At 36.1% G+C, this 19404-nt stretch overlaps 1 protein-coding gene across 2 annotated transcripts in view; it reads right to left on the reverse strand.

The window, feature by feature from the left end:
* The window catches only part of FAM149B1 (family with sequence similarity 149 member B1), a 75748-nt gene that overhangs the window by 30547 nt on the left and 25797 nt on the right, over nt 1-19404 (reverse strand). For both annotated transcript variants that reach the window (XM_058543203.1, XM_058543204.1), the window contains exons 4-7: nt 14928-15070; nt 14015-14131; nt 5879-6046; nt 1480-1667 (exon numbers count right to left, since the gene is read on the reverse strand). In XM_058543203.1, the coding sequence (XP_058399186.1) occupies nt 1480-1667; nt 5879-6046; nt 14015-14131; nt 14928-15070 (616 nt within the window). The remainder of the gene's footprint in view (nt 1-1479; nt 1668-5878; nt 6047-14014; nt 14132-14927; nt 15071-19404) is intronic.

Here is a 19404-nt window from a genome sequence, read left to right on the forward strand (position 1 = left end):
CCATGATTACGTTATGTTATGTAAGCTTCTATCTTGCTAGCAGACTAGCTCTCAGTCTTTCTTGCTGGCTTTGAAGAAAGCTGCCATGACTACTACAGCTACAAGAAACTGGATGGTTCTAAAAACACACAAAAGGGGAAGTGGATCCTTTCCTAGTTGAGCCTCTACATGAGAACCCAGCCCTGGCCAACACCTTGATCATAGCCTTGTGAGATCCTAAGTAGAGGACTAGCTAAGCCATTCCTGGACTTCTGACCCACAAATATGTGAGATATTAAATGTGTGTTGTTTGAAGTTGCTAAGTTTGTGATAATTTTTTGTGCAACATAGAAAACCAATACAAACAATTCTTAAAAAGTTAAATATACATTTAGCCATATAATCCAACCATTCCACTCCTAGGAATTTACCCAAGAGAAAAAGAAATATATGTCCAAAATATTCTTGTACACTGGTGTTCATAACAGCTTTACATGTAATAGTCTAATACTGAAAATAATCCAAATGTCCACCAACAGATAAATGGATAAACAAATTGTGGAACAATAGAATACTACTAAGCAATAAAAAGGAATAAACTAGTGACACACAATGACATGGATGAATCTCAAAATGATCATGCTGGGGCTGGCCCTGTGGCTTAGCAGTTAAGTGAGTGTGCTCTGCTACTCGCGGCCAGGGTTCGGATCCGGGCGCGCACCGACGCACCGCTTGTCCAGCCATGCTGAGGCCGCGTCCCACATACAGCAACTAGAGAGATGTGCAACTATCTACTGGGGCTTTGAGGAGAAAAAGGGAAAAAAGGAGGAGGCTTGGCAATGGATGTTAGCTCAGGGCCAGTCTCCCTCAGCAAAAAGAGGAGGATTGGCATGGATGTTAGCTCAGGGCTGATCTTCCTCACAACAACAACAAAAAAAATGATCATGCTGAGTGAAAGAAACTGACAAAAGAAGAGTAAATACCATATGATTCCATTTATATGAAACTCTACAAAATAAAAACTAATCTATGGTAAACAGAAAGCAGATTAGTTGTCACTTTGGGATGGTGGGTTGGGCAAGGGCAGGAGGGGGAGATTACAAAGGTGATGAACTTTTGGGGATGACAGAATGTTCACTACATTGACTGTTTCATGGTTTCATGAATGTATGCATAGGTCAACTTATCAAATTGTACCTGTTAAGTATGCATATTAATTATTCTTTAATAAAGCAATTTAAAAAACGTATTTGCCACCTGCACATGTTTTTTCTCACAAATAATTACATTCAAAGAGAAAGCACAATCTCTGTCTATTCATCATAGAGTAGGCCTTATTACTCATCACTCGTTCTGAAATATTTTCTAAATATCTTTTAGTTTCTGTGGGAAATACAAATATGAATCTTTTGTACTAATGAAGCATATGATCTAATACACTGGTTAGGGTTGAAGTCATAAACAATTATTTTTTCATATTGTTTTCACAAAGATTCTTACCAGAAGCAAATCCCTCCCAGTGACTACGTGTCAACTGCTCCATACAGCTCAGAACCTTGCTCCACACGTCGTCAAACACATAAGCAAGGACATCTTCTTTCATGCAGTAAAATGGAGCAATGGGAGGGTACCCTAATTTCTGTTTCTCTGTAGCTGCTTCTGATTTCTTTCCATGAAACCCCTCTTCCCTGTAATAGAAGCAACAGGGAAAGACTTCATGGTTATTCTTCATGGAGTGTTCACCACTGGCCTTTGTACTTCTTAGGAATGTGACTTGTGCCCCACTCCCGACCCCTTGCCAGGCATATGTAGGAAGTATTAAGCTGCCTTGTGAACTAAGGGAGTTCTCAACAGAGAAGACTCTGCATTTCGCTTTTTACCCCCTTCCCACCCCACTACTCTGCCAAAAAATAGAACCAAAAAAAGAAGACTGAGAATCATTGTACTTTTTTTAGCTTTAAACAGACGAGTATTGTCAATTGAACAACAAATCATGACAATTAAGTATACAGAAATAATCTTTTTGGGGCCGGCCCAGTGGCGCAAGCGGTTAAGTGCGTGTGCTCTGCTGCGGCGGCCCGGGGTTCGCTGGTTCGGATCCCGGGTGCGCACCGACACACCGCTTGGCAAGCCATGCTGTGGCAGCGTCCCATATAAAGTGGAGGAAGATGGGCACGGATGTTAGCCCAGGGCCAGTCTTCCTCAGCAAAAAAAGAGGAGGATTGGCAGATGTTAGCACAGGGCTGATCTCCTCACAAAAAAAAAAAAAAGAAAAGAAATAATCTTTTTGTTGTAATTGGATAACATTTAGATTAATATTAACGTGACACATTTAATGATGTGCTACATGTAACTGTGATTATGCCACATAATTATTTGAGGCAATGATTCATTAGAGAAGCAGTCCCCATAGATTATTAAAACTAGTATACTTTTACTAATCCAAGTAAATATTTGGTAATCCGCTGGAAAGGAAAAGGAGGGGAGCCCAACAGCACAGGAAGCTACTCTGAGCCTCTTCTGGAAACCGTGTATCTCTAAACCAGAAACTCCCAGTTAGTCAGGGCTATCTCTTCTCCGGAAGGGAGTGCCAACAATAGCCCCAGAATTCTGAGGGGAAAAAATCTAGCTGATAGATGTGCTTACCTGTGACTGATGTATTATAAACTAAGACAAAGCAAATTCTGGAACTGGCTAGGAGTAGAGAAAAATATCTTCCAGCCTCTACAGTGAAAGTTACCCCCAGGGCAGCAGAGGTCTCAAGAATTAAATAGAAAACAGGCAGGAAAGAAGGATGCTAAGAGGTTTATGCAGGGCAGCCAAAGACTCTCTTTGCTTCTCCTTTCCTAAGGAAGAGCTGGCCTGGCATTAAGTAGGGTAGGAGGCCGATTAGTATTAATTGTATTTCAATTTATATTTCATTTTAGGGGAGGTAACACATTCATAAGACAAGAAAAATTCAAATTGTACAGAAGGAAATGTATGTATGTAATGAAAAATAAGTCCCCCACATCTCTGTCCCCCAGTCCCCATTCCCAGAAGCAAACATCATACATAGGTCCAGAGGAATGGGTACATTATACACTGTACTGTACCTTGCTCTTTCATTTAACAATGTATCTTGGCCCTTGATCCCTATCAATACATATAAATCTGCCTCTTTTAAAAAATAGCTGCAGAGTATTCTTGGATATCCCATAATATGTCTAACTAACCAGTTATTGATCAACCAACCCTTTGCTCTTATAGTCAATACTGCAATTAATATCTTTGTACATAGTTCTTTGGCTACATGGATATTATATCTGTAGGATAAATTCCCATAAATAGAATTATTGAGTCAAAGGGTGTATGCATATCAATTTGAAAGATATTGCTCACTTCCTCTAAAGAAGTGGTATAATTCTCCAGTGGTGAAAGAATATGCCTATTTTCCCATTCAAAAAATTATCAAACTTCTTTATCTTTTGTTCTCTGCGAGCCTGACAGATAAAACAGTATATCATTATAGTTTTAATTTGCATATCTAATTGTGAATGAGATTGAATTTCATTTCATATATTTAAAATCCATTTTCTTTCTTTTTTTTTTTTTGTGAGGAAGATCAGCCCTGAGCTAACATTCATGCTAATCCTCCTCTTTTTGCTGAGGAAGACTGGCTCTGAGCTAACATCTATTGCCAATCCTTCTCCTTTTTTTTTTTTTCCCCAAAGCCCCAATACATAGTTGTGGGTCATCGTTGCACATCCTTCTAGTTGCTGTATGTGGGACGAGGCCTCAGCATGGCCAGAGAAGCGGCGCCTCGGTGCGCGCCCGGGATCCAAACCCGGGCAGCCAGTAGCGGAGTGCGCGCACTTACCCACTAAACCACGTGGCTGGCCCCTCCATTTTCTTTTTATGTAAACTATTCATGTTTTTTGCCTGTTTTGTCCTTAGTCTTTTCCTTATTGATGTACATATTAAGGAAATAAAATCTCTGTGTATGTATGATCTGCAAGTATTTATGTCAGTTTGTCATCTGTCTTTTGACTTTATGATTTTTTTCTGTGCAGAAATTTCATTTTATATAGTTATTTTTAAGAATTTCTTAAAAGACTTGTAAATTTCGTGCCGTGATTAGAAAGGACTTCCCTATTCCCAAATTAGTTTTTTAAAAAACAATCTTCCATGTTTTATTTTCTTCTAAACCTATATGATTTCACTTGTTACATTTAAATTTTTTATATGTGTGAAATTTATTTTATGTAAAGAATAAGTTAAGAACTTTATTTTTTTCCAGATAGTTTGTTTTTCTATGTTGCACCAAAGTCATTTGCTGAAATTATTGTATATACTAATTTCCTATAGGTGCTTTGGTTTATTTCTGGGCCCTCAATCTTTTCAATTAGGAATATTCTAAATGTCCAATTACTCTGTCATTTTTCAATCAATATCTTCCCTTCTCTAAAAATCTTCCCTGTATTACCTGAAAATCATTTCGGTTTACTGTCAGCAAAAGGGAAAGAGATGCGCTAGGGACACCTATGAGCCATTTACATCAAATTTTAAGTTAAATCAGCTTTATTTTTTAATTTTTTATTATTTTTTGTGTGTGTGTGAGGAAGATTAGCCCTGAGCTAACATCGGATGCCAATCCTCCTCTTTTTGCTGAGGAAGATTGGCCTTGGACTAACATCTGTGCCCGTCTTCCTCTACTTTATATGGGACGCTGCCACAGCATGGCTTGACAAGAGGTGCGTTGGTCCGAGCCCGAGATCCAAACCTGCCAACCCCAGGCCGCGGAAGCAGAGCCCACAAACTTAACCGCTATGCCACCAGGCCGGCCAAAATCAGCTTAATTTTTTTATAAGCTAAAACCAAGGGAGAAGACCTTTAATTTGAGGAAAAGGAAGAGAAAATAGAGATAATTTGACCCAGGCCAGAGGAAGTGAAAGGGAAGGGGGCAGTCTATGGATAACCAAAAGAACCTTATGATTCTCTTGCAACAATGAGCTAGCTCAGTGGTATTATGGATAGAAATCTGGGTTATGTTTAGCTGACCCTAGGACTGTACATTGAGCATGTGAGTAAGCACAGCTCAGTAGGAAATATGATGGGAAGAAGAGAAGTCCCGAATCATGTGACACAATATTAACTAGACCTAACCACAGCCTCGTAGCCTAAAATGAAATTCTCACTCACTTCCAGATGTGCTGCTGTGACTATCAATTCTGGAACTTTCAAAGGCTTAGAGGAATAGTTTAAGAGGTTAATGTTTCAGAAAGGTAGCATGGCATAGTGAAGAAAGCACTGGATTTAGAATCAGATGAATAACGTTTTAGTTTTAGCTTTACCTCACACAAATTATTTAACCACTCTGATTCTCACCTATCCTGTAAAGAGGATAAATAATATCTATGTCACAGGACTACTGTCAGAATACAATAAGAATAGATATAAATAAGCATTATTAATTATAAAGTCTGTGCCAAGTGTAAGGTTTTATATAAAATGTATATACCTTTTTCAAACAGGATTTTTGTAAATGAAGTTCACACCTCTTTAACTGCTCTTTTAAAAGGTTTCAGAGTTTCCATGAGTTACTGGTGGTAATTTACAAAGGGTAAAATCAAAATATGTGGAGAAAAAAATTAACTCATTTTAAAATGTTTAATCTCAGGAAGAGGCAAATGACATGTACAGGAAGAAAATACACAAGGAAGTCTGGTATGTGGAAGCAACAGGAATTTATATCAACTAAGCACATGAACTCTGGATACCTGAGAACTAACAGAAAATGAATAATAGAAACTGACATAAATATAATTATAAGTAATATTGGTAGTATACTTTAGGAAAAAATAGATATTAATGCAGAAAATAGGAGAGGAGTAAAGAGCTTAAAAGACATAATACTCACATATCTGTGTGGTCGAATGCTAGGTATTCCTCTATTATTCCTTCAGAGAAGATTACATAGTCTTCCTCTCCTCTTTCCATAGAACACAAGCCAGGGGATTTGGCAATGGAAGATGCTTTATGAGCATAAGAAGATGAAAAATGTAACTTCTTTCCCTTAATACCAAATCTGGGAGAGGAAAAAAAAAGCAAGTATTAATTATGTACAACATAAACAGTTCTCACAGCAACTCTGTCACACGAGTTTCGACTCAAAGTCCCTTGCCCTGGTGACACCTTCCCGGACTACTCTTAGCCTTAATACCTATTATTTCTCAGAATAGGAAGAATAAATACTAGCCCTAGACCTACTCTGCTTAGTGTATTATGCAGTATCAAATACTGCTTGCTATCTTTTTAGATGCAACAGCTTGGCTATAAAATAAGTTCTTAAAAAAAATCTAAGAATATTCATAATTATATCTTTAAGGTACCTCAGGAGGTTATATGCTTATTTCAGTAACTCCATCATTATTTAACACTCCTTAAGGGCAAGGATCTTCTCTTATTTATGTCTAAATTTCTCTTCCTACCCAGGTATTCAATGAATATGTGATGACCCATTCATTTCAGCAGGTTTACTTTGGAGAAAGTCAGTCAAATCTGAGCAATACAATTCTTAAAAATGGCTCTCAGTTTAACCAAATATTAAATATAACCAATGTATGCTTTGTGTTATTCTTTATTTTTTTTTTGTACCTTAAATATTTCTTTTTAATGCGGAAAAAAGAATAAACTTATGGCACTTTCCAGCAAGGCTAGTGGGAAAATCTTACTGGAAGACATTTTGGAAATATGTATTAGAAGCCTTAAAATAAACATACCCATTAATTCAATGGTTTCATTTGTAGGAATTTCCTTCAAGGATATGACCTACAAGATTTAGCCATAAAAATTGTCATCACAGAATTGCTTATAATTGCCCAAAATTAAAACTAGCCTGTTTCAAAATACAGGATCAGGGATTGGTTGTTTAAATAATGGTATATTCATGCAATAGAATACTATGAGGTCATTAAATTAATGTCGTGGGAGAAAATGGAAGATGCCTACAATAAAATAGTAAGTATAAAAAGATTACAAACTATGTACAGTAATTTCATAAAATGATACACATATGTGGCAGAGAATGCTAGATGCCCCCCAGTATCCATTCTCCCCTTCCTTCCTAGTAAATCATGCCAATTTCATTCAGGAAAGCAATATACTCACCTCAAAGACTACATTTCCCACTTTCTTGTAGCTAGATGTAGCCAATGAGATATGAGCAGAATTGTTATGTGGGACTCTGGTAAGGCTGTTTAAAGAGCCACGGCTATAAGGGGTGCACTTTGCCCTTCTGCCTCTCCTCCTTTCTGCTACCTGGAAAGTGAATGTCATGTTTGGAACTCTATCAGCTATCTTGGACCATGAAGAAAACTTCAGGAAAAACATCCTGGGCTAACATGGTGTAGCAGAAAGAAAGGGTCTAGGACCCTGAAAACACCATACCACCACTATACTATCTTGAGATATCCTTCCTCCAGACTTCTTTTAAAAGAGAAAAAACTTCTATGTTATGTAAAAATAAAGTATATGGTTCATAGGAAGTGGTTGGAAAAGTATGATGAGGCCAGATTGTGAAGTGTTTTGTGTATTAACTTGGGTTAATTGATAGCAATGGAAAGTAATAAAAGTTTTTAAGAAGGGAGATGACAAGATCCTTGCTTTAGAAGATCACTCTGGTAGTGATGAAGAGGATAATGTGTTAGGAGCCTAGAGCAAAAGATGAAGCAAGAACTGCTAAGCTGATGAGAGCCTGGACCACGGCAGAAGGCACGGGGATAGAGAGACGGTAAGAGATGACAGAAACAGTTTGGAGAACCATCACATCTAAACCAGCTAGAATCACTGTTTATAAAAGTCTCTAAATTTGAGACTTAAGGTTTTTTAAGTCTCTCTTCTGAAATTCTAAAACAGTGATTCCCAAATTCCAGTGAACAGGATTTACCCCAATCCATGACAAAATTTTTTTTTATCTACATCAAAATGAGCAAAACAAGGACAGTGCTCAGTGAGACTGCCAAATACCTTTTTTGAAAAGGAATGTCCTTATTTTGAGATTATGTATTTCATGCTTTCTGTGTTAATATGTCTTTTCTTTTATAAAATAGTGGAGTTAGTTTTTTTTTATCATAACATGACAAAATTTAAAGCTGTCAAACTCATGTCAAACACTTCATTCCCAACATTCTATATGTTATTGTGCTATTATACTATGCCATTTGTATTATTAACCAATCATTTTTTTAGTCGGTGGTAACTAATGGAATTATCTGCTTTGAGAAAAAAAAATAGGCCTTCCTAACAAAGTGTAGGCCTTTCTGTTAGTTAAAAAAATTTCAGTTAGATGAGAAGGAAAAATGCTCCCATTTTCCCTAAAGCTGCTGCAAAAAACAGGTAGTATTCTACACATCATAAAACTGTCTTTGCAAATGTTATTTTTAACAAAGGAATCTTTTAAATCATCAGACTTCAGAGATTACCATGACTGGAAAATAAACTTTATCCTCTAAAATGTTTGTAATTCTTTTACTTACTAAAAGAATAGCAGTAGTCTTACCTAATAATGTATTGCGCTGGTAGTAATATTTAAGTTGAGATCTGTTTTCTTGTGAGAGGGAAAAAAACCGTTGGCACTTTATTCTTCTCCCACATGCATGGAGGATAAAATGACTTTGCTAGGTTTCTTATTAACAAAAGAATTTAATTTGGAGCCAGCCCATCCAGGTGCAGACCTTAGGAGGTGGAATTCTGCAGCCTTCACAGAGGTGATCACTGCAAGGCCCTCATGGGTGGCTGGGAGGAACAAGTGGCCAAGAGCTCTCCTTCCTGACTAGGATCTGAAAAGTACAATTAACCACTCTCAACTCCATTTCAGAGCAACCTTATCTTCCAGTGGACATCTAGAAATGAGCTCTAGAAATTAAATGAAGGTGTGATCTCATGATGCCAAAAGGAAGAAAACATAACTTAGTACACTGGAAAGGAAATATAATTGTGGATGGCCCTACCAGTAGAAGAACTGAAAGAGAGAATCTCCACAGCTTTGGAGGGCTTCTGAAAGATCTTTATGTCTAAAAAAAATCTGATTTGTGATTAGCTTGACTGGCTCTTGCATTTAGGACAGTTATTTTAAAAAAATCAAAGAAAATGAAAGCAAAAGCTATAATTTGTAATGAGTGACATGAGGGTGGTGGGCTTAGGACAAACAGCAGCCATACCATATCACTTTAATGATTTTTTTAAATTGTGGTAAAAAATATAACATTAAATTTACCATCTTAACCATTTTAAACTGTACAGTTCAGTAGTGTTAAGTATATTTAAATTATTGTGCAAGAGATCTCTAGAACTCTTTCTTCTTGCAAAACTGAAACTCTAATACCCATTAAACACTAATTGCCCCTCCCTTGGCAACCACTTTTCCACTTTCTGTTTCTATGATTTTACTACTTTAGATACTTAATAGGAGTGGAATCATATTTTATTTGTCCTTTTGTAACTGGCTTATCGCATTTAGGACATCTTTGAGGTTCATCCATTTTGTAGCATGTGACAGGATTTTCTTCTTTTTTAAGGCTTTATAAGATTCCATTGTATGTATATACTACATTTTCTTTACCCATTCATCTGTTGATGGACATTTGGGTTGCTTCCACCTCTTGGCTACTGTGAATAACGCTGCAATGAACTTGGGTATGCAAATATCTCTTTGAGATCCTGGTTTCAATTTTTTTTTTTTTTTTGATGAGGAAGATCGCCCTGAGCTAACATTTGTTGCCAGTCTGCCTCTTTTGTTTTTGCTTGAGGAAGATTAGCCCTGAGGTAACATCTGTGCCAGTCTTCCTCTATTTTGTATGTGGGTCGCTGCTACAGCATGGCTGACAAGTAGTGTAGGTCTGCGCCTGGGATCTGAACCTGGGAACCTGGGCCACCAAAGCGGAGCATGCTGAACTTTAAGCACTATGCCATGGGGCCAGCCCCAATTTTTTGGATATGTACCCAGGAGTGGGATTGCTGGATCATATGGTAATTCTATTTTTAATTTTTTAAGGACATTCCGCACTGTTTTTTTACAATGGCTGCACCATTTTACATTCCTACCAACAGTGCACAAGTGTTCCAATTTCTCTGCATCTTTGCCAACCCGTTATTTTTTGTTCTTTTGATAGCAGCCATCCTGATGGGTGTGAGGTGATATCTCATTGTGGTTTTGATTTGCATTTCTCTTACGATTAGTGACATTGAGCATCTTTTCATATGCTTGTTGGCCATTTATATATCTTTTTTGGAGAACTGTCTATTCCAGTTCTTTGTCCATTTTTTAATTAGGTTATTTGGTTTTTTTGTTGTTGAGTTGTAGAAGTTCCTTATACGTTCTGGATATCAACCCCTTATCAGATATGTGATTTGCAAATATTCTCCCCCATTCCACAGGCTGCCTTTTCACTCTGCTGATTGCTTCTTTTGATGCACAGAAATTTTTAAGTTTAGTGTAGTCCCACTTGTCTATTTCTGCTTTTGTTGCCTATGCTTTTGGTGTCATAGCCAATAAATCATTACCAAATCCAATGTCATGAAGCTTTTCCTCCGTTTTATTCTAGGAATTTTATAGTTTTAGGTCTTATGTTAAGGTCTTTCACCCATTTTGAGTTCATTTCTGTATATGGTGTAAGGTAAGGGTACAACTTCATTCTTTTGCATGAGGATATCTAGTTTTCCCAACACTATTTGTTGAAGAGACTGTCCTTTCCCCATTGTGTAGTCTTGGCACCCTCGTTGAAAATCATTTAGCCATATAAACAAAGGTTATTTTTGGGCTCTCTATTCTTTTAATGATTTTTTATAATTCGCATATAGTCATACACTTTAGCAACTTATTACATATTATAGTTAGTTAATTTTTGTTGATGTATGATTTGAACTAAGGGTAGATAAGCCCCTTAAGCTAACTTGAAGCAGTAGAATGCATAGTTTTTTCAAGTGGAAATATCTTCAAATTCATCTTTTCAGGGTCCTTTTTTGGCCTATGTTTTCTCCTTATGCTGTCGCCGTCTTCTATTATTTTAAGTTCCTAGAATTCCATTTTGACCTAGACAGTAATATTTGTTTTGATTGATAACATTGTTTTGCTTTGTTATGATATCAATTTATACATTAATTCAATTTATATCATAATATCAATTTATACATTAATTCATTTTCATGTAGTTTGTTATCATATAAATATGATCTGTTTTAATTTAGTAAAAAAAAAAAGTAGAATGCTAACTATGTTCTGGGCACTGTGCTAGGGGTTAGAGATACAAAGAGGAAGATATTGTATTTTGGTGTTGTTTATTGTACCACTTTCCTCTGGCTTAAGAACTCAAGAATGGAAACTGGGCCAAATATCTTGTTTAATACATTTGAGATCTGAAAGAAAGCCAGTGTGGGAGGATTAGTGAATGAGAGAGAGAATGACAGAAGATAAAGATAGCAATGTAGCCTGGGGCCAGCTCACGATATAATTTTAGATTTTTATCTTAAATTCAGTGGAAGCTATGGAAGATTTTTAAGTGGGAGACAGAAAGGATCAACCCTGAATTTTAAAAGGAAAATCTGATGTAATGTGGAGAGGAAGCAAGAATGGATATAATTTGAAATGTTATTTTTGTAGGAAGTCTCAGTAGTTGATAAACCTCATATTTTATGGCAACCTAGTTTGTTAAATTGAAAAAGATCAAAATGAATTCATGAGACATTTTTCCACACCTCTTAGTATAAAAAGTGGCAAAATAGCAGCAGCACCACCAACTTACATATGCTCACTACCCAAATTTTGTTCTCAAATACTATTAGCCCCTCAAAGGAATTAGGTCTTCTTAAATTTCAGCTGATTTCCATGTCTTAAAGGAAGAAAAAATTAAAGATGGGTCTGGAACATCCTATTGTAACCAGAAAACAAGGATACAGTCAAGACAAAAACAAAGGAACTAGCTTGACATGGTCAGGTTGTAACAATTTGAGCATCAATAATAATTATGGTTAATTAAAATATATAAATATTTTGAAATGCTGTGAGTTGATAATGGTACTCAAGAGGGAAAATATCAAGTATGGACAAAGTAGTAGTTAGATGAAAGTAAATGTCGTGGATTATGTTTAATTTGCTTTTGCTTTTCATAAGTAGTGGTATGCTAATATAGGTGGATAATTTATTTCATCTAAATATACGCCTGCGTATAACATAGAGATAGGTATTTATTTTACCTGTATAGTAAAGAGAAGTAATATTGAAAACTGAAATTCAAATAGCACAGAAAAGCATAATCAAAAATAAGACGGGCCAATCAGCAGTGGTGGTAGCAAGTAGAAAGGAAAGAAAGGAGGTCTGCACTATCTTGCAGAATGATGATTTAGCCAGATGTCCTAAACAATGAGAAGATAACTGCTCAGACTTGATTCCTTATTTCCTGGGAGATGAAATCTCTAAATGGAACTACTACTTATAGTTATAAAATAATAAGGCATGTATAAAGTTTATACTAACAGATCAGGTAAATATATCTTAATGACAGGACATAAGTTATGTAATTTGATCAGTGAGAATTAAAGAATACGTCATTTATGTGGGAGACATTAGTTTGTAAAAAAAAAAATCTGAATTTATATAAAAGGAGTAAACTTAAAAAGGTTTATTGAGGGCCGGCCCCGTGGCTTAGCGGTTAAGTGCGCACACTCCGCTACCGGTGGCCTGGGTTCGGATCCCAGGCATGCACCGACGCACCGTTTCTCTAGCCATGCTGAGGCCACGTCCCACGTACAGCAACTAGAAGGATGTGCAACGATGACATACAACTATCTACTGGGGCTTTGGGGAAAAAAAGGAGGAGGATTGGCAATAGATGTTAGCTCAGAGCCAGTCTTCCTCAGCAAAAAGAGGAGGATTAGCATGGATGTTAGCTCAGGGTTGATCTTCCTCACAAAAAAAAAAAAAAAAGGTTTATTGATGTAATACATGAGGTTTAAATTTAAAAAGCTCATCCTGGTGACCAGAAGCTTGAGTTTAAATTACTTTGAGAAAAGCGAACAAATCACATTCTCTGACCAAAAATCAGCTGATAATCCAGATCCCATAACCCTAACTGGCCTAAGACAGTAATGTTTTAGTTTGTGGTCTGATGAAATTATTACAAGCCCAAAAAGGCATCAAAAGTAAGTATTACTAGAGGCCAGCCCCATGGCGTAGTGGTTAAGTTTGGCATGCTCCAATTTGGTGGCCTGGATTAGTGGGTTTGGATCCTGGGCGCGGACCTATACCACTCATCAGCCATGCTGTGGCAGCGACCCATATACAAAATAGAGGAAGACTGGCAGAGATGTTAGGGCTAATCTTCCTCAGCAAGAAAAAAAAAAAGTAAGTATTACTACAACTCTTAGAAGGTATCAAATAAGTAAAACTACAGTCTTAGAAAAAAGTATAGGAATGATAAAAAAATGAATTAAAAATATCATATTTTACAATATATTTAAGAGTAAGCATAGGTTTTGAAATAATCCTATTTGGGTTTATTTTGCTGCTGTTTAAAGAGTTTGAGGTGTTCAAAAGAATTAGCCATTTTAACTAATATACTAATTACCCATTTTAAGCTAATAAACTAACAGCAATTTAATTTCTATAAAAAGATTAAGTTGCAATTAATATTACATGTTTAAGAAAAATCACTTTTTCCAAATTTTTTTTCAAAAAATTTTTAGTCTGTTTCTTAGACCCCTAAATTTCTTTAAACCAGTCTATCCACATATTTATTCTGAGAGGGAAGTGCTTGCATTTATAGATATATATAGATATATAAACAGATATGAATAACAAATATATCCTTAAACCCTAGGGAATGTCTTACCTTTTGAACAAAAAATTATATAACAAAATTCTAATATGCACAGACTATGGTTAATCTTAGAAAATTTTCTGTGCTTTATTAAATACCAATAAGTATGAAGAAGTATTTTAATCCCTTAGTATAACCGGGTAGAATATAATACTTGCACATTAGGATACATAAATACTTACATAGTAGAATCTCTTCCTTGAGACAGTGTTGCCTCATGTGAAGCTGAAACAGCAGAAGGGGATCTAGGATACAGTCCATAACCTTCACTTGGAGTGATTATTTGCCTACCCAGAATCCTTCAAAATGAAGACCATAAAGAGACAATTAAGCACCTTCACCTGGCATACATCCAAAATGCAGGTATTTTTGAAACAAATTTGATGGCTCTACATAGAAGTCCAGTACACAGGAAGTCTGTTACTGATTAAGAATGATTCTTGAGTGAAAAATATGAATCCAAAGCCTTATTACAGCTCTATGTCTTTTTCATAGAATGGAGATGGAAAAGAGAAACAAAGCTATAGCCCTCCCTCAGCCCTACACCCCCGAGGAAACTGAGCAAACATTTGTAATTTGCCCTCCATCCTCTATAATAATCTTCATTAAATCTGCCAATGGGTGAAAGCCAGGCCAAATTAGTGAAAACTATGAATTATATTCTTAAGAACATGAAGCTTTATAAATTTTAAGGATATAAAGTGCACTAATGCGGTTTCTAAGGGAAGCCTTCTAACAGCTTATATCTGCTTTCAAATATACATAAGAATTTACTTGTAGACAACAGTGTAAACAAATACATTCTCTGAACTTCTTCAATAGAAGGGCTTCTTGGACAGCTGCAACAGACAGATCTTAGCTACTGATATAGAAATTGTTTTACTCAATTAGGACGACATATTGGTAGTTATAAAAACTCCAAGAAACTTCCACCAACTTGAGTTTTCTCTCAACTGAGGCTTTACAGCACATGGCCTTATTTACAGTCATCAAAACCATGCCCATCAAGATGTCAGAACACAAGGCTTTTTGGAAATCTGCTTTTCAAATTTTAGTATTAGCTACGAAAACAAGTTAACTCTAGGGCTTCAATACCTGAGGTGAGGAAAACTACTTGTCCACTGTTGGCACTCTTCTTGTAGACCCTTAGTATGTACACTCAACTCCTGCTCATATAAGAGCTCATCAATGGCTGTGAACATTGCCTGGACTTTCTCAGTGGCATTTTGATCAAGTTCCTAGAAGAAAATATCACCCCAAAATATTCAGATGAGCTTCAATATCTGTTAAAAATCATAAAGGTTAAAGGGCCAGCCCTGGTGGCCTAGTGGTTAAGTTTGGCGAGCTGCGCTTTGGTGGCCTGGGTTCGGTTCCCGGGCGTGGACCACTTGTCAGTCGCCATGCTGTGGCGGCAGCCCACATACAGAACTGAGGAAGACTGGCAACAGATGTTAGCTTAGGGTGAATCTTCCTCAAGCAAAAAGAGGAAGACTGGCGAAAGATGTTAGCTCAGGGCAAATCTTCCTCAGGAAAAAAAAAAAATCATAAAGATTGAAAGCAATCAGATTTTGTCTTGTTTTCAATATTTAGTCCATTTGAAATACTATTGAATTTCTGTGAAAGAAAAGTTAAGTTACTGAGTTTTCAGATCCTAGAATATTCAGATGTCCTCCCTATTCCTATTTAAAGAAAATTTATAGAAATATCTACTTTTTAAAAGTAACATTTTCTTCATCATAAAAATACTGTGTTTACTGTAATCATTTTGAAAAATCTGAAGTAGTATAAAGAAAAAATAAAAATTACCATTAATTCTACCACTCAAAGATAATGATTGGTAATTTTAGTATACTTGCTTGGTTCCAGTATTTTTTAGAGCTTAAGGTACAGTCAATCCTATATATATTACTTTGTAGTCTGCATTTTTCACTTGACAATTTAGGTTTTATCCTTGCCCTCTGTAATTCTATCCTTTAGCAGCAGCCAAAGGGATGGCTATAAAATGTGAATCTGATCACATTATCATGTTATCTGATTCTTTGCTTACTCTCTACTTCATCTGAATTTATGCCCCTTTTTACATTCCAGTGGAAGAAAAGTTATACCTTCTTTTAAAAGTATAAGATGAGGGGCCGGCACGGTGGTGTAGTGGTTAAGTTCTCATGCTCCGCTTCGGTGGCCTGGGGTTCACAGGGTCGGATCCCAGGCGCAGACCTGCGCACTGCTAGTCAAGCCATGCTGTAGCGGCGTCCCATATAAAGTGAAGGAAGATGGGCACAGATGTTAGCCGAGGGCCAATCTTCCTCAACAAAAAAGAGGAGGATTGGCAACAGATGTTAGCTCAGGGCTAATCTTCCTCAAAAAAAAAAAAAAGTATAAGATGAGAAATATGTATTTTCACTCTAAGAATGAAAGTCAGCTTCTACCCAATAAAAAAGGGCTTGCTAGGTAGATATGATGGTTCACTTTAAAGACTCAACACAAATATATTTTTTAAAATTTCTTACTGTTTTCAAGCTCCTGGGGGTGAGGTGGGACTTTCCTAGTCTCAGTGAAATTTATTATTCTTTCCTATCAAATATTTATCTACTTAAATTCTACTCATGTCAGCTTTCTTTTGCTGGTATTTGCCTGTTATAACTTTACTCATCCTTTTTTTGTGTGTGAGGAAGATCAGCCCTGAGCTAATATCTGATGCCAATCCTTTTTTTTTTTTGCTGAGGAAGATCAGCCCTGAGCGAACATCCATGCCCATCTTCCTCTACTTTATATGGGACTCTGCCACAGCATGGCTTGTCAAGTGGTGTGTCGGCGTATGCCTGGGATCAGAACCTGCGCACCCTGGGCCGCCACAGCGGAGCGCATGCACTTAACCGCTTGTGCCACTGGGCCGGCCCCTACTCATCCTTTTATTTTCAACATTTGGGTGTCATTCCGTTTTGATGTGTTTCTTTAAATACCATGTAGCTGGATTTTTAAAATCCAATTTCAGAGTCACTGTCTTTTTATTTACAGGTAAATTTTATACACATAATTATCGTAATGTGCAATATTTGGACTTATTTCTACCATTTATTTTGTGTTTTCTATTGAACCTTCTTTTCCTTGTGTTTTTTATTCTCTTTTCCTTCTGTTACACTGAGTTTTACTTATTCTCCCATCAATTTGGAAGTTATGTTTATATTCTATTAGTAGTTATACTTAAAAGTTATGTTTATGTTCTATTAGTAGTTATACTTAAAATAGACATCTATACTCTCTCCTTTTTCTAACAAAGTCTAAAGTTTTTCAGGATTTCTGTCCTCTACTGAAAGAAAGCAAGAACTTTGATCATTTCACAATATATATATTAAATCATTATGTTGTACACCTGAAACTAATACAATGTTATATGTCAATTATATCTCAATTTAAAAAAATAAAAAAGAAAAGGAGAACAAAGATATAAGACACATTGTGAGGAGAGAATTCACGGAACTTGATGAGTGATTCATGAGAGAGATGGTTATGAAGATGAATCTGAGCTTTCTACTCTGGGTGACAGAAAGGATGATGCTAGTAATAATAGTGAACATTCATCAAATAAAATATTCTTAACTGAGAAGATCTCAGGTCTTTATACTAAGTGACCAATCTCTATCATATCTTTCTTTTGTTTAACTTCTTATTTTGACCTTATTTTAAACTTAGTATCCTATATTTTTAAAGCAAGAGAGGTAAACATTTAGCACTTCTCAGGAAACACTCTTACCAGTGTTTTTCAAGCTTTTGGACCATGTGGATCATGAAATCAATTAAAAATGTTATTAAATAATACCAAAAAGCAGAACAGAATGTAAAATATCATAGTGATCACTCATATAAAGGTTATTACTTTGTGGAACTTGGTCTTTTGTTTTAGGTACATACACTGGGTTGCAATATCAACATCAACATGTCTTAGTTTGAGTTGCAGCTTAAAAAGTTTGAAAGCCACTGATCTAGACAGCGCCCAACAAGCCACCTGTCTAGTCTAAACCCTCCCTCCTCCAGTTTACAGGATTAGAGTATTGACAGGAACAGAAAGGGATGGAGGGCCTTGAGGCATCTTTCATCAATTTGACAATGAACAACAATTATGTAAAACAAAATTTTTAAAAAACGACTTTAATATGCTTTAACTTCCCTCTAAGCATCTTCATATTATTTTGAATTTTAGTTATTAGTGTTGTTTTTAACACATAAAATGTTATTTTATTTGTTTTAGTTATTACTTACATTTACCTATATGCTTTGCCAATTACTTTGCTCTCTGTTGCTTCTTGTATCCCATTCCTTTCTTCTGGCTTTTTCTTTTTGTTGCAGTCTGTCCTTTAATAGTTCTTTCAGCGAGTATGTACGGATGGGAAACTCTTGTTCTACAGATGTTTAAAATGTCTTTATTTTATCTTCACAATTGAATGATACTATATCATATATATATCTTATTTTCTTATTTATCATATACATGATAGATATATCATTCATATATATGTATATTACACATATATATATCTTATTTTTTCCTTAGCAGTTTGAAGCTATAATATCATTATCATCTGGTATTTATTGTTAATTGTGAGCAATCTGTTGTAAGTCTGATTTTTACTCCATTATATGTAGTCTGGTCTTTTCTAATAGCTTTAATATTTTTCTTTTTATCTTTGATTTTCAGCAGTTTCTCTGGAATATTTCTGGGAGTGTTTTTTTTTAATTTTGTCCCTCACTTGATATACTTTTTCAACATGAAAACTGTTGACTTTCTTCAAGTTTTAAAAAAAAAAATCAGTGATTATTTATTTAAATATTGCCTCTTTTCCATTCCTTCTTGTTTTTTAAATGTTTTTTTTTTCCTTCTTTTTTTTTGCTGGGAAAGATTCACCCTGAGCTGAAATCTGTTGCCAATCTTCCTCTTTTTTCTTTTTTCCCCTCCCCAAAACCCCAGTATATAGTTGTATATTCTAGTTGTAAATCCTTCTAGTTGTTCTATGTGAGCCACTGCCACAGCATGGCTACTGATAGACGAGTGGTGTGGTTCTGTGCCCTGGAACCGAACCCGGGCTGCTGAAGTGGAGTGTGCCAAACTGTAACTACTAGGCCATCAGGGCCGGCTCTCCAATCTTTCTTTCTAAAACTTCTGTTAGATATATATTGCAGCATCTTAATCCATCTTCTATGTCTCCTAACTGCTCTTCAAATTCTCAATGTCTTTAGTTCTCTAGTTCTAGGTGATTTTATTAGTTCTATCATTCAATTCACTACTGTTCTGTTTCACTGGCTCCAGTTTACCTTATCTTAATGAGATACTTCAAATGCTATTACTCATTTCCAAAATTTTAAAAGGGGTCTTCACATCTGTCTGTTCTTAAATGCTCTGCCTGCTTTGTTTTAAAATCTCCAATAATTTTTTTTTTTTTTTTTGCTGAGGAAGATTTGCCTGAGCTAACATCTGTTGCCAATCTCCCTCTTTTTGTATGTGAGCCGCCGTCACAGCATGGCCACTGACAGACGAGTGGTGTAGGTCCACGCCAGTGAACCGAACCCGGGCTGCTGA

Source organism: Diceros bicornis, chromosome 6 (assembly GCF_020826845.1).
Source record: "Diceros bicornis minor isolate mBicDic1 chromosome 6, mDicBic1.mat.cur, whole genome shotgun sequence".
NCBI lineage: Eukaryota > Metazoa > Chordata > Mammalia > Perissodactyla > Rhinocerotidae > Diceros > Diceros bicornis.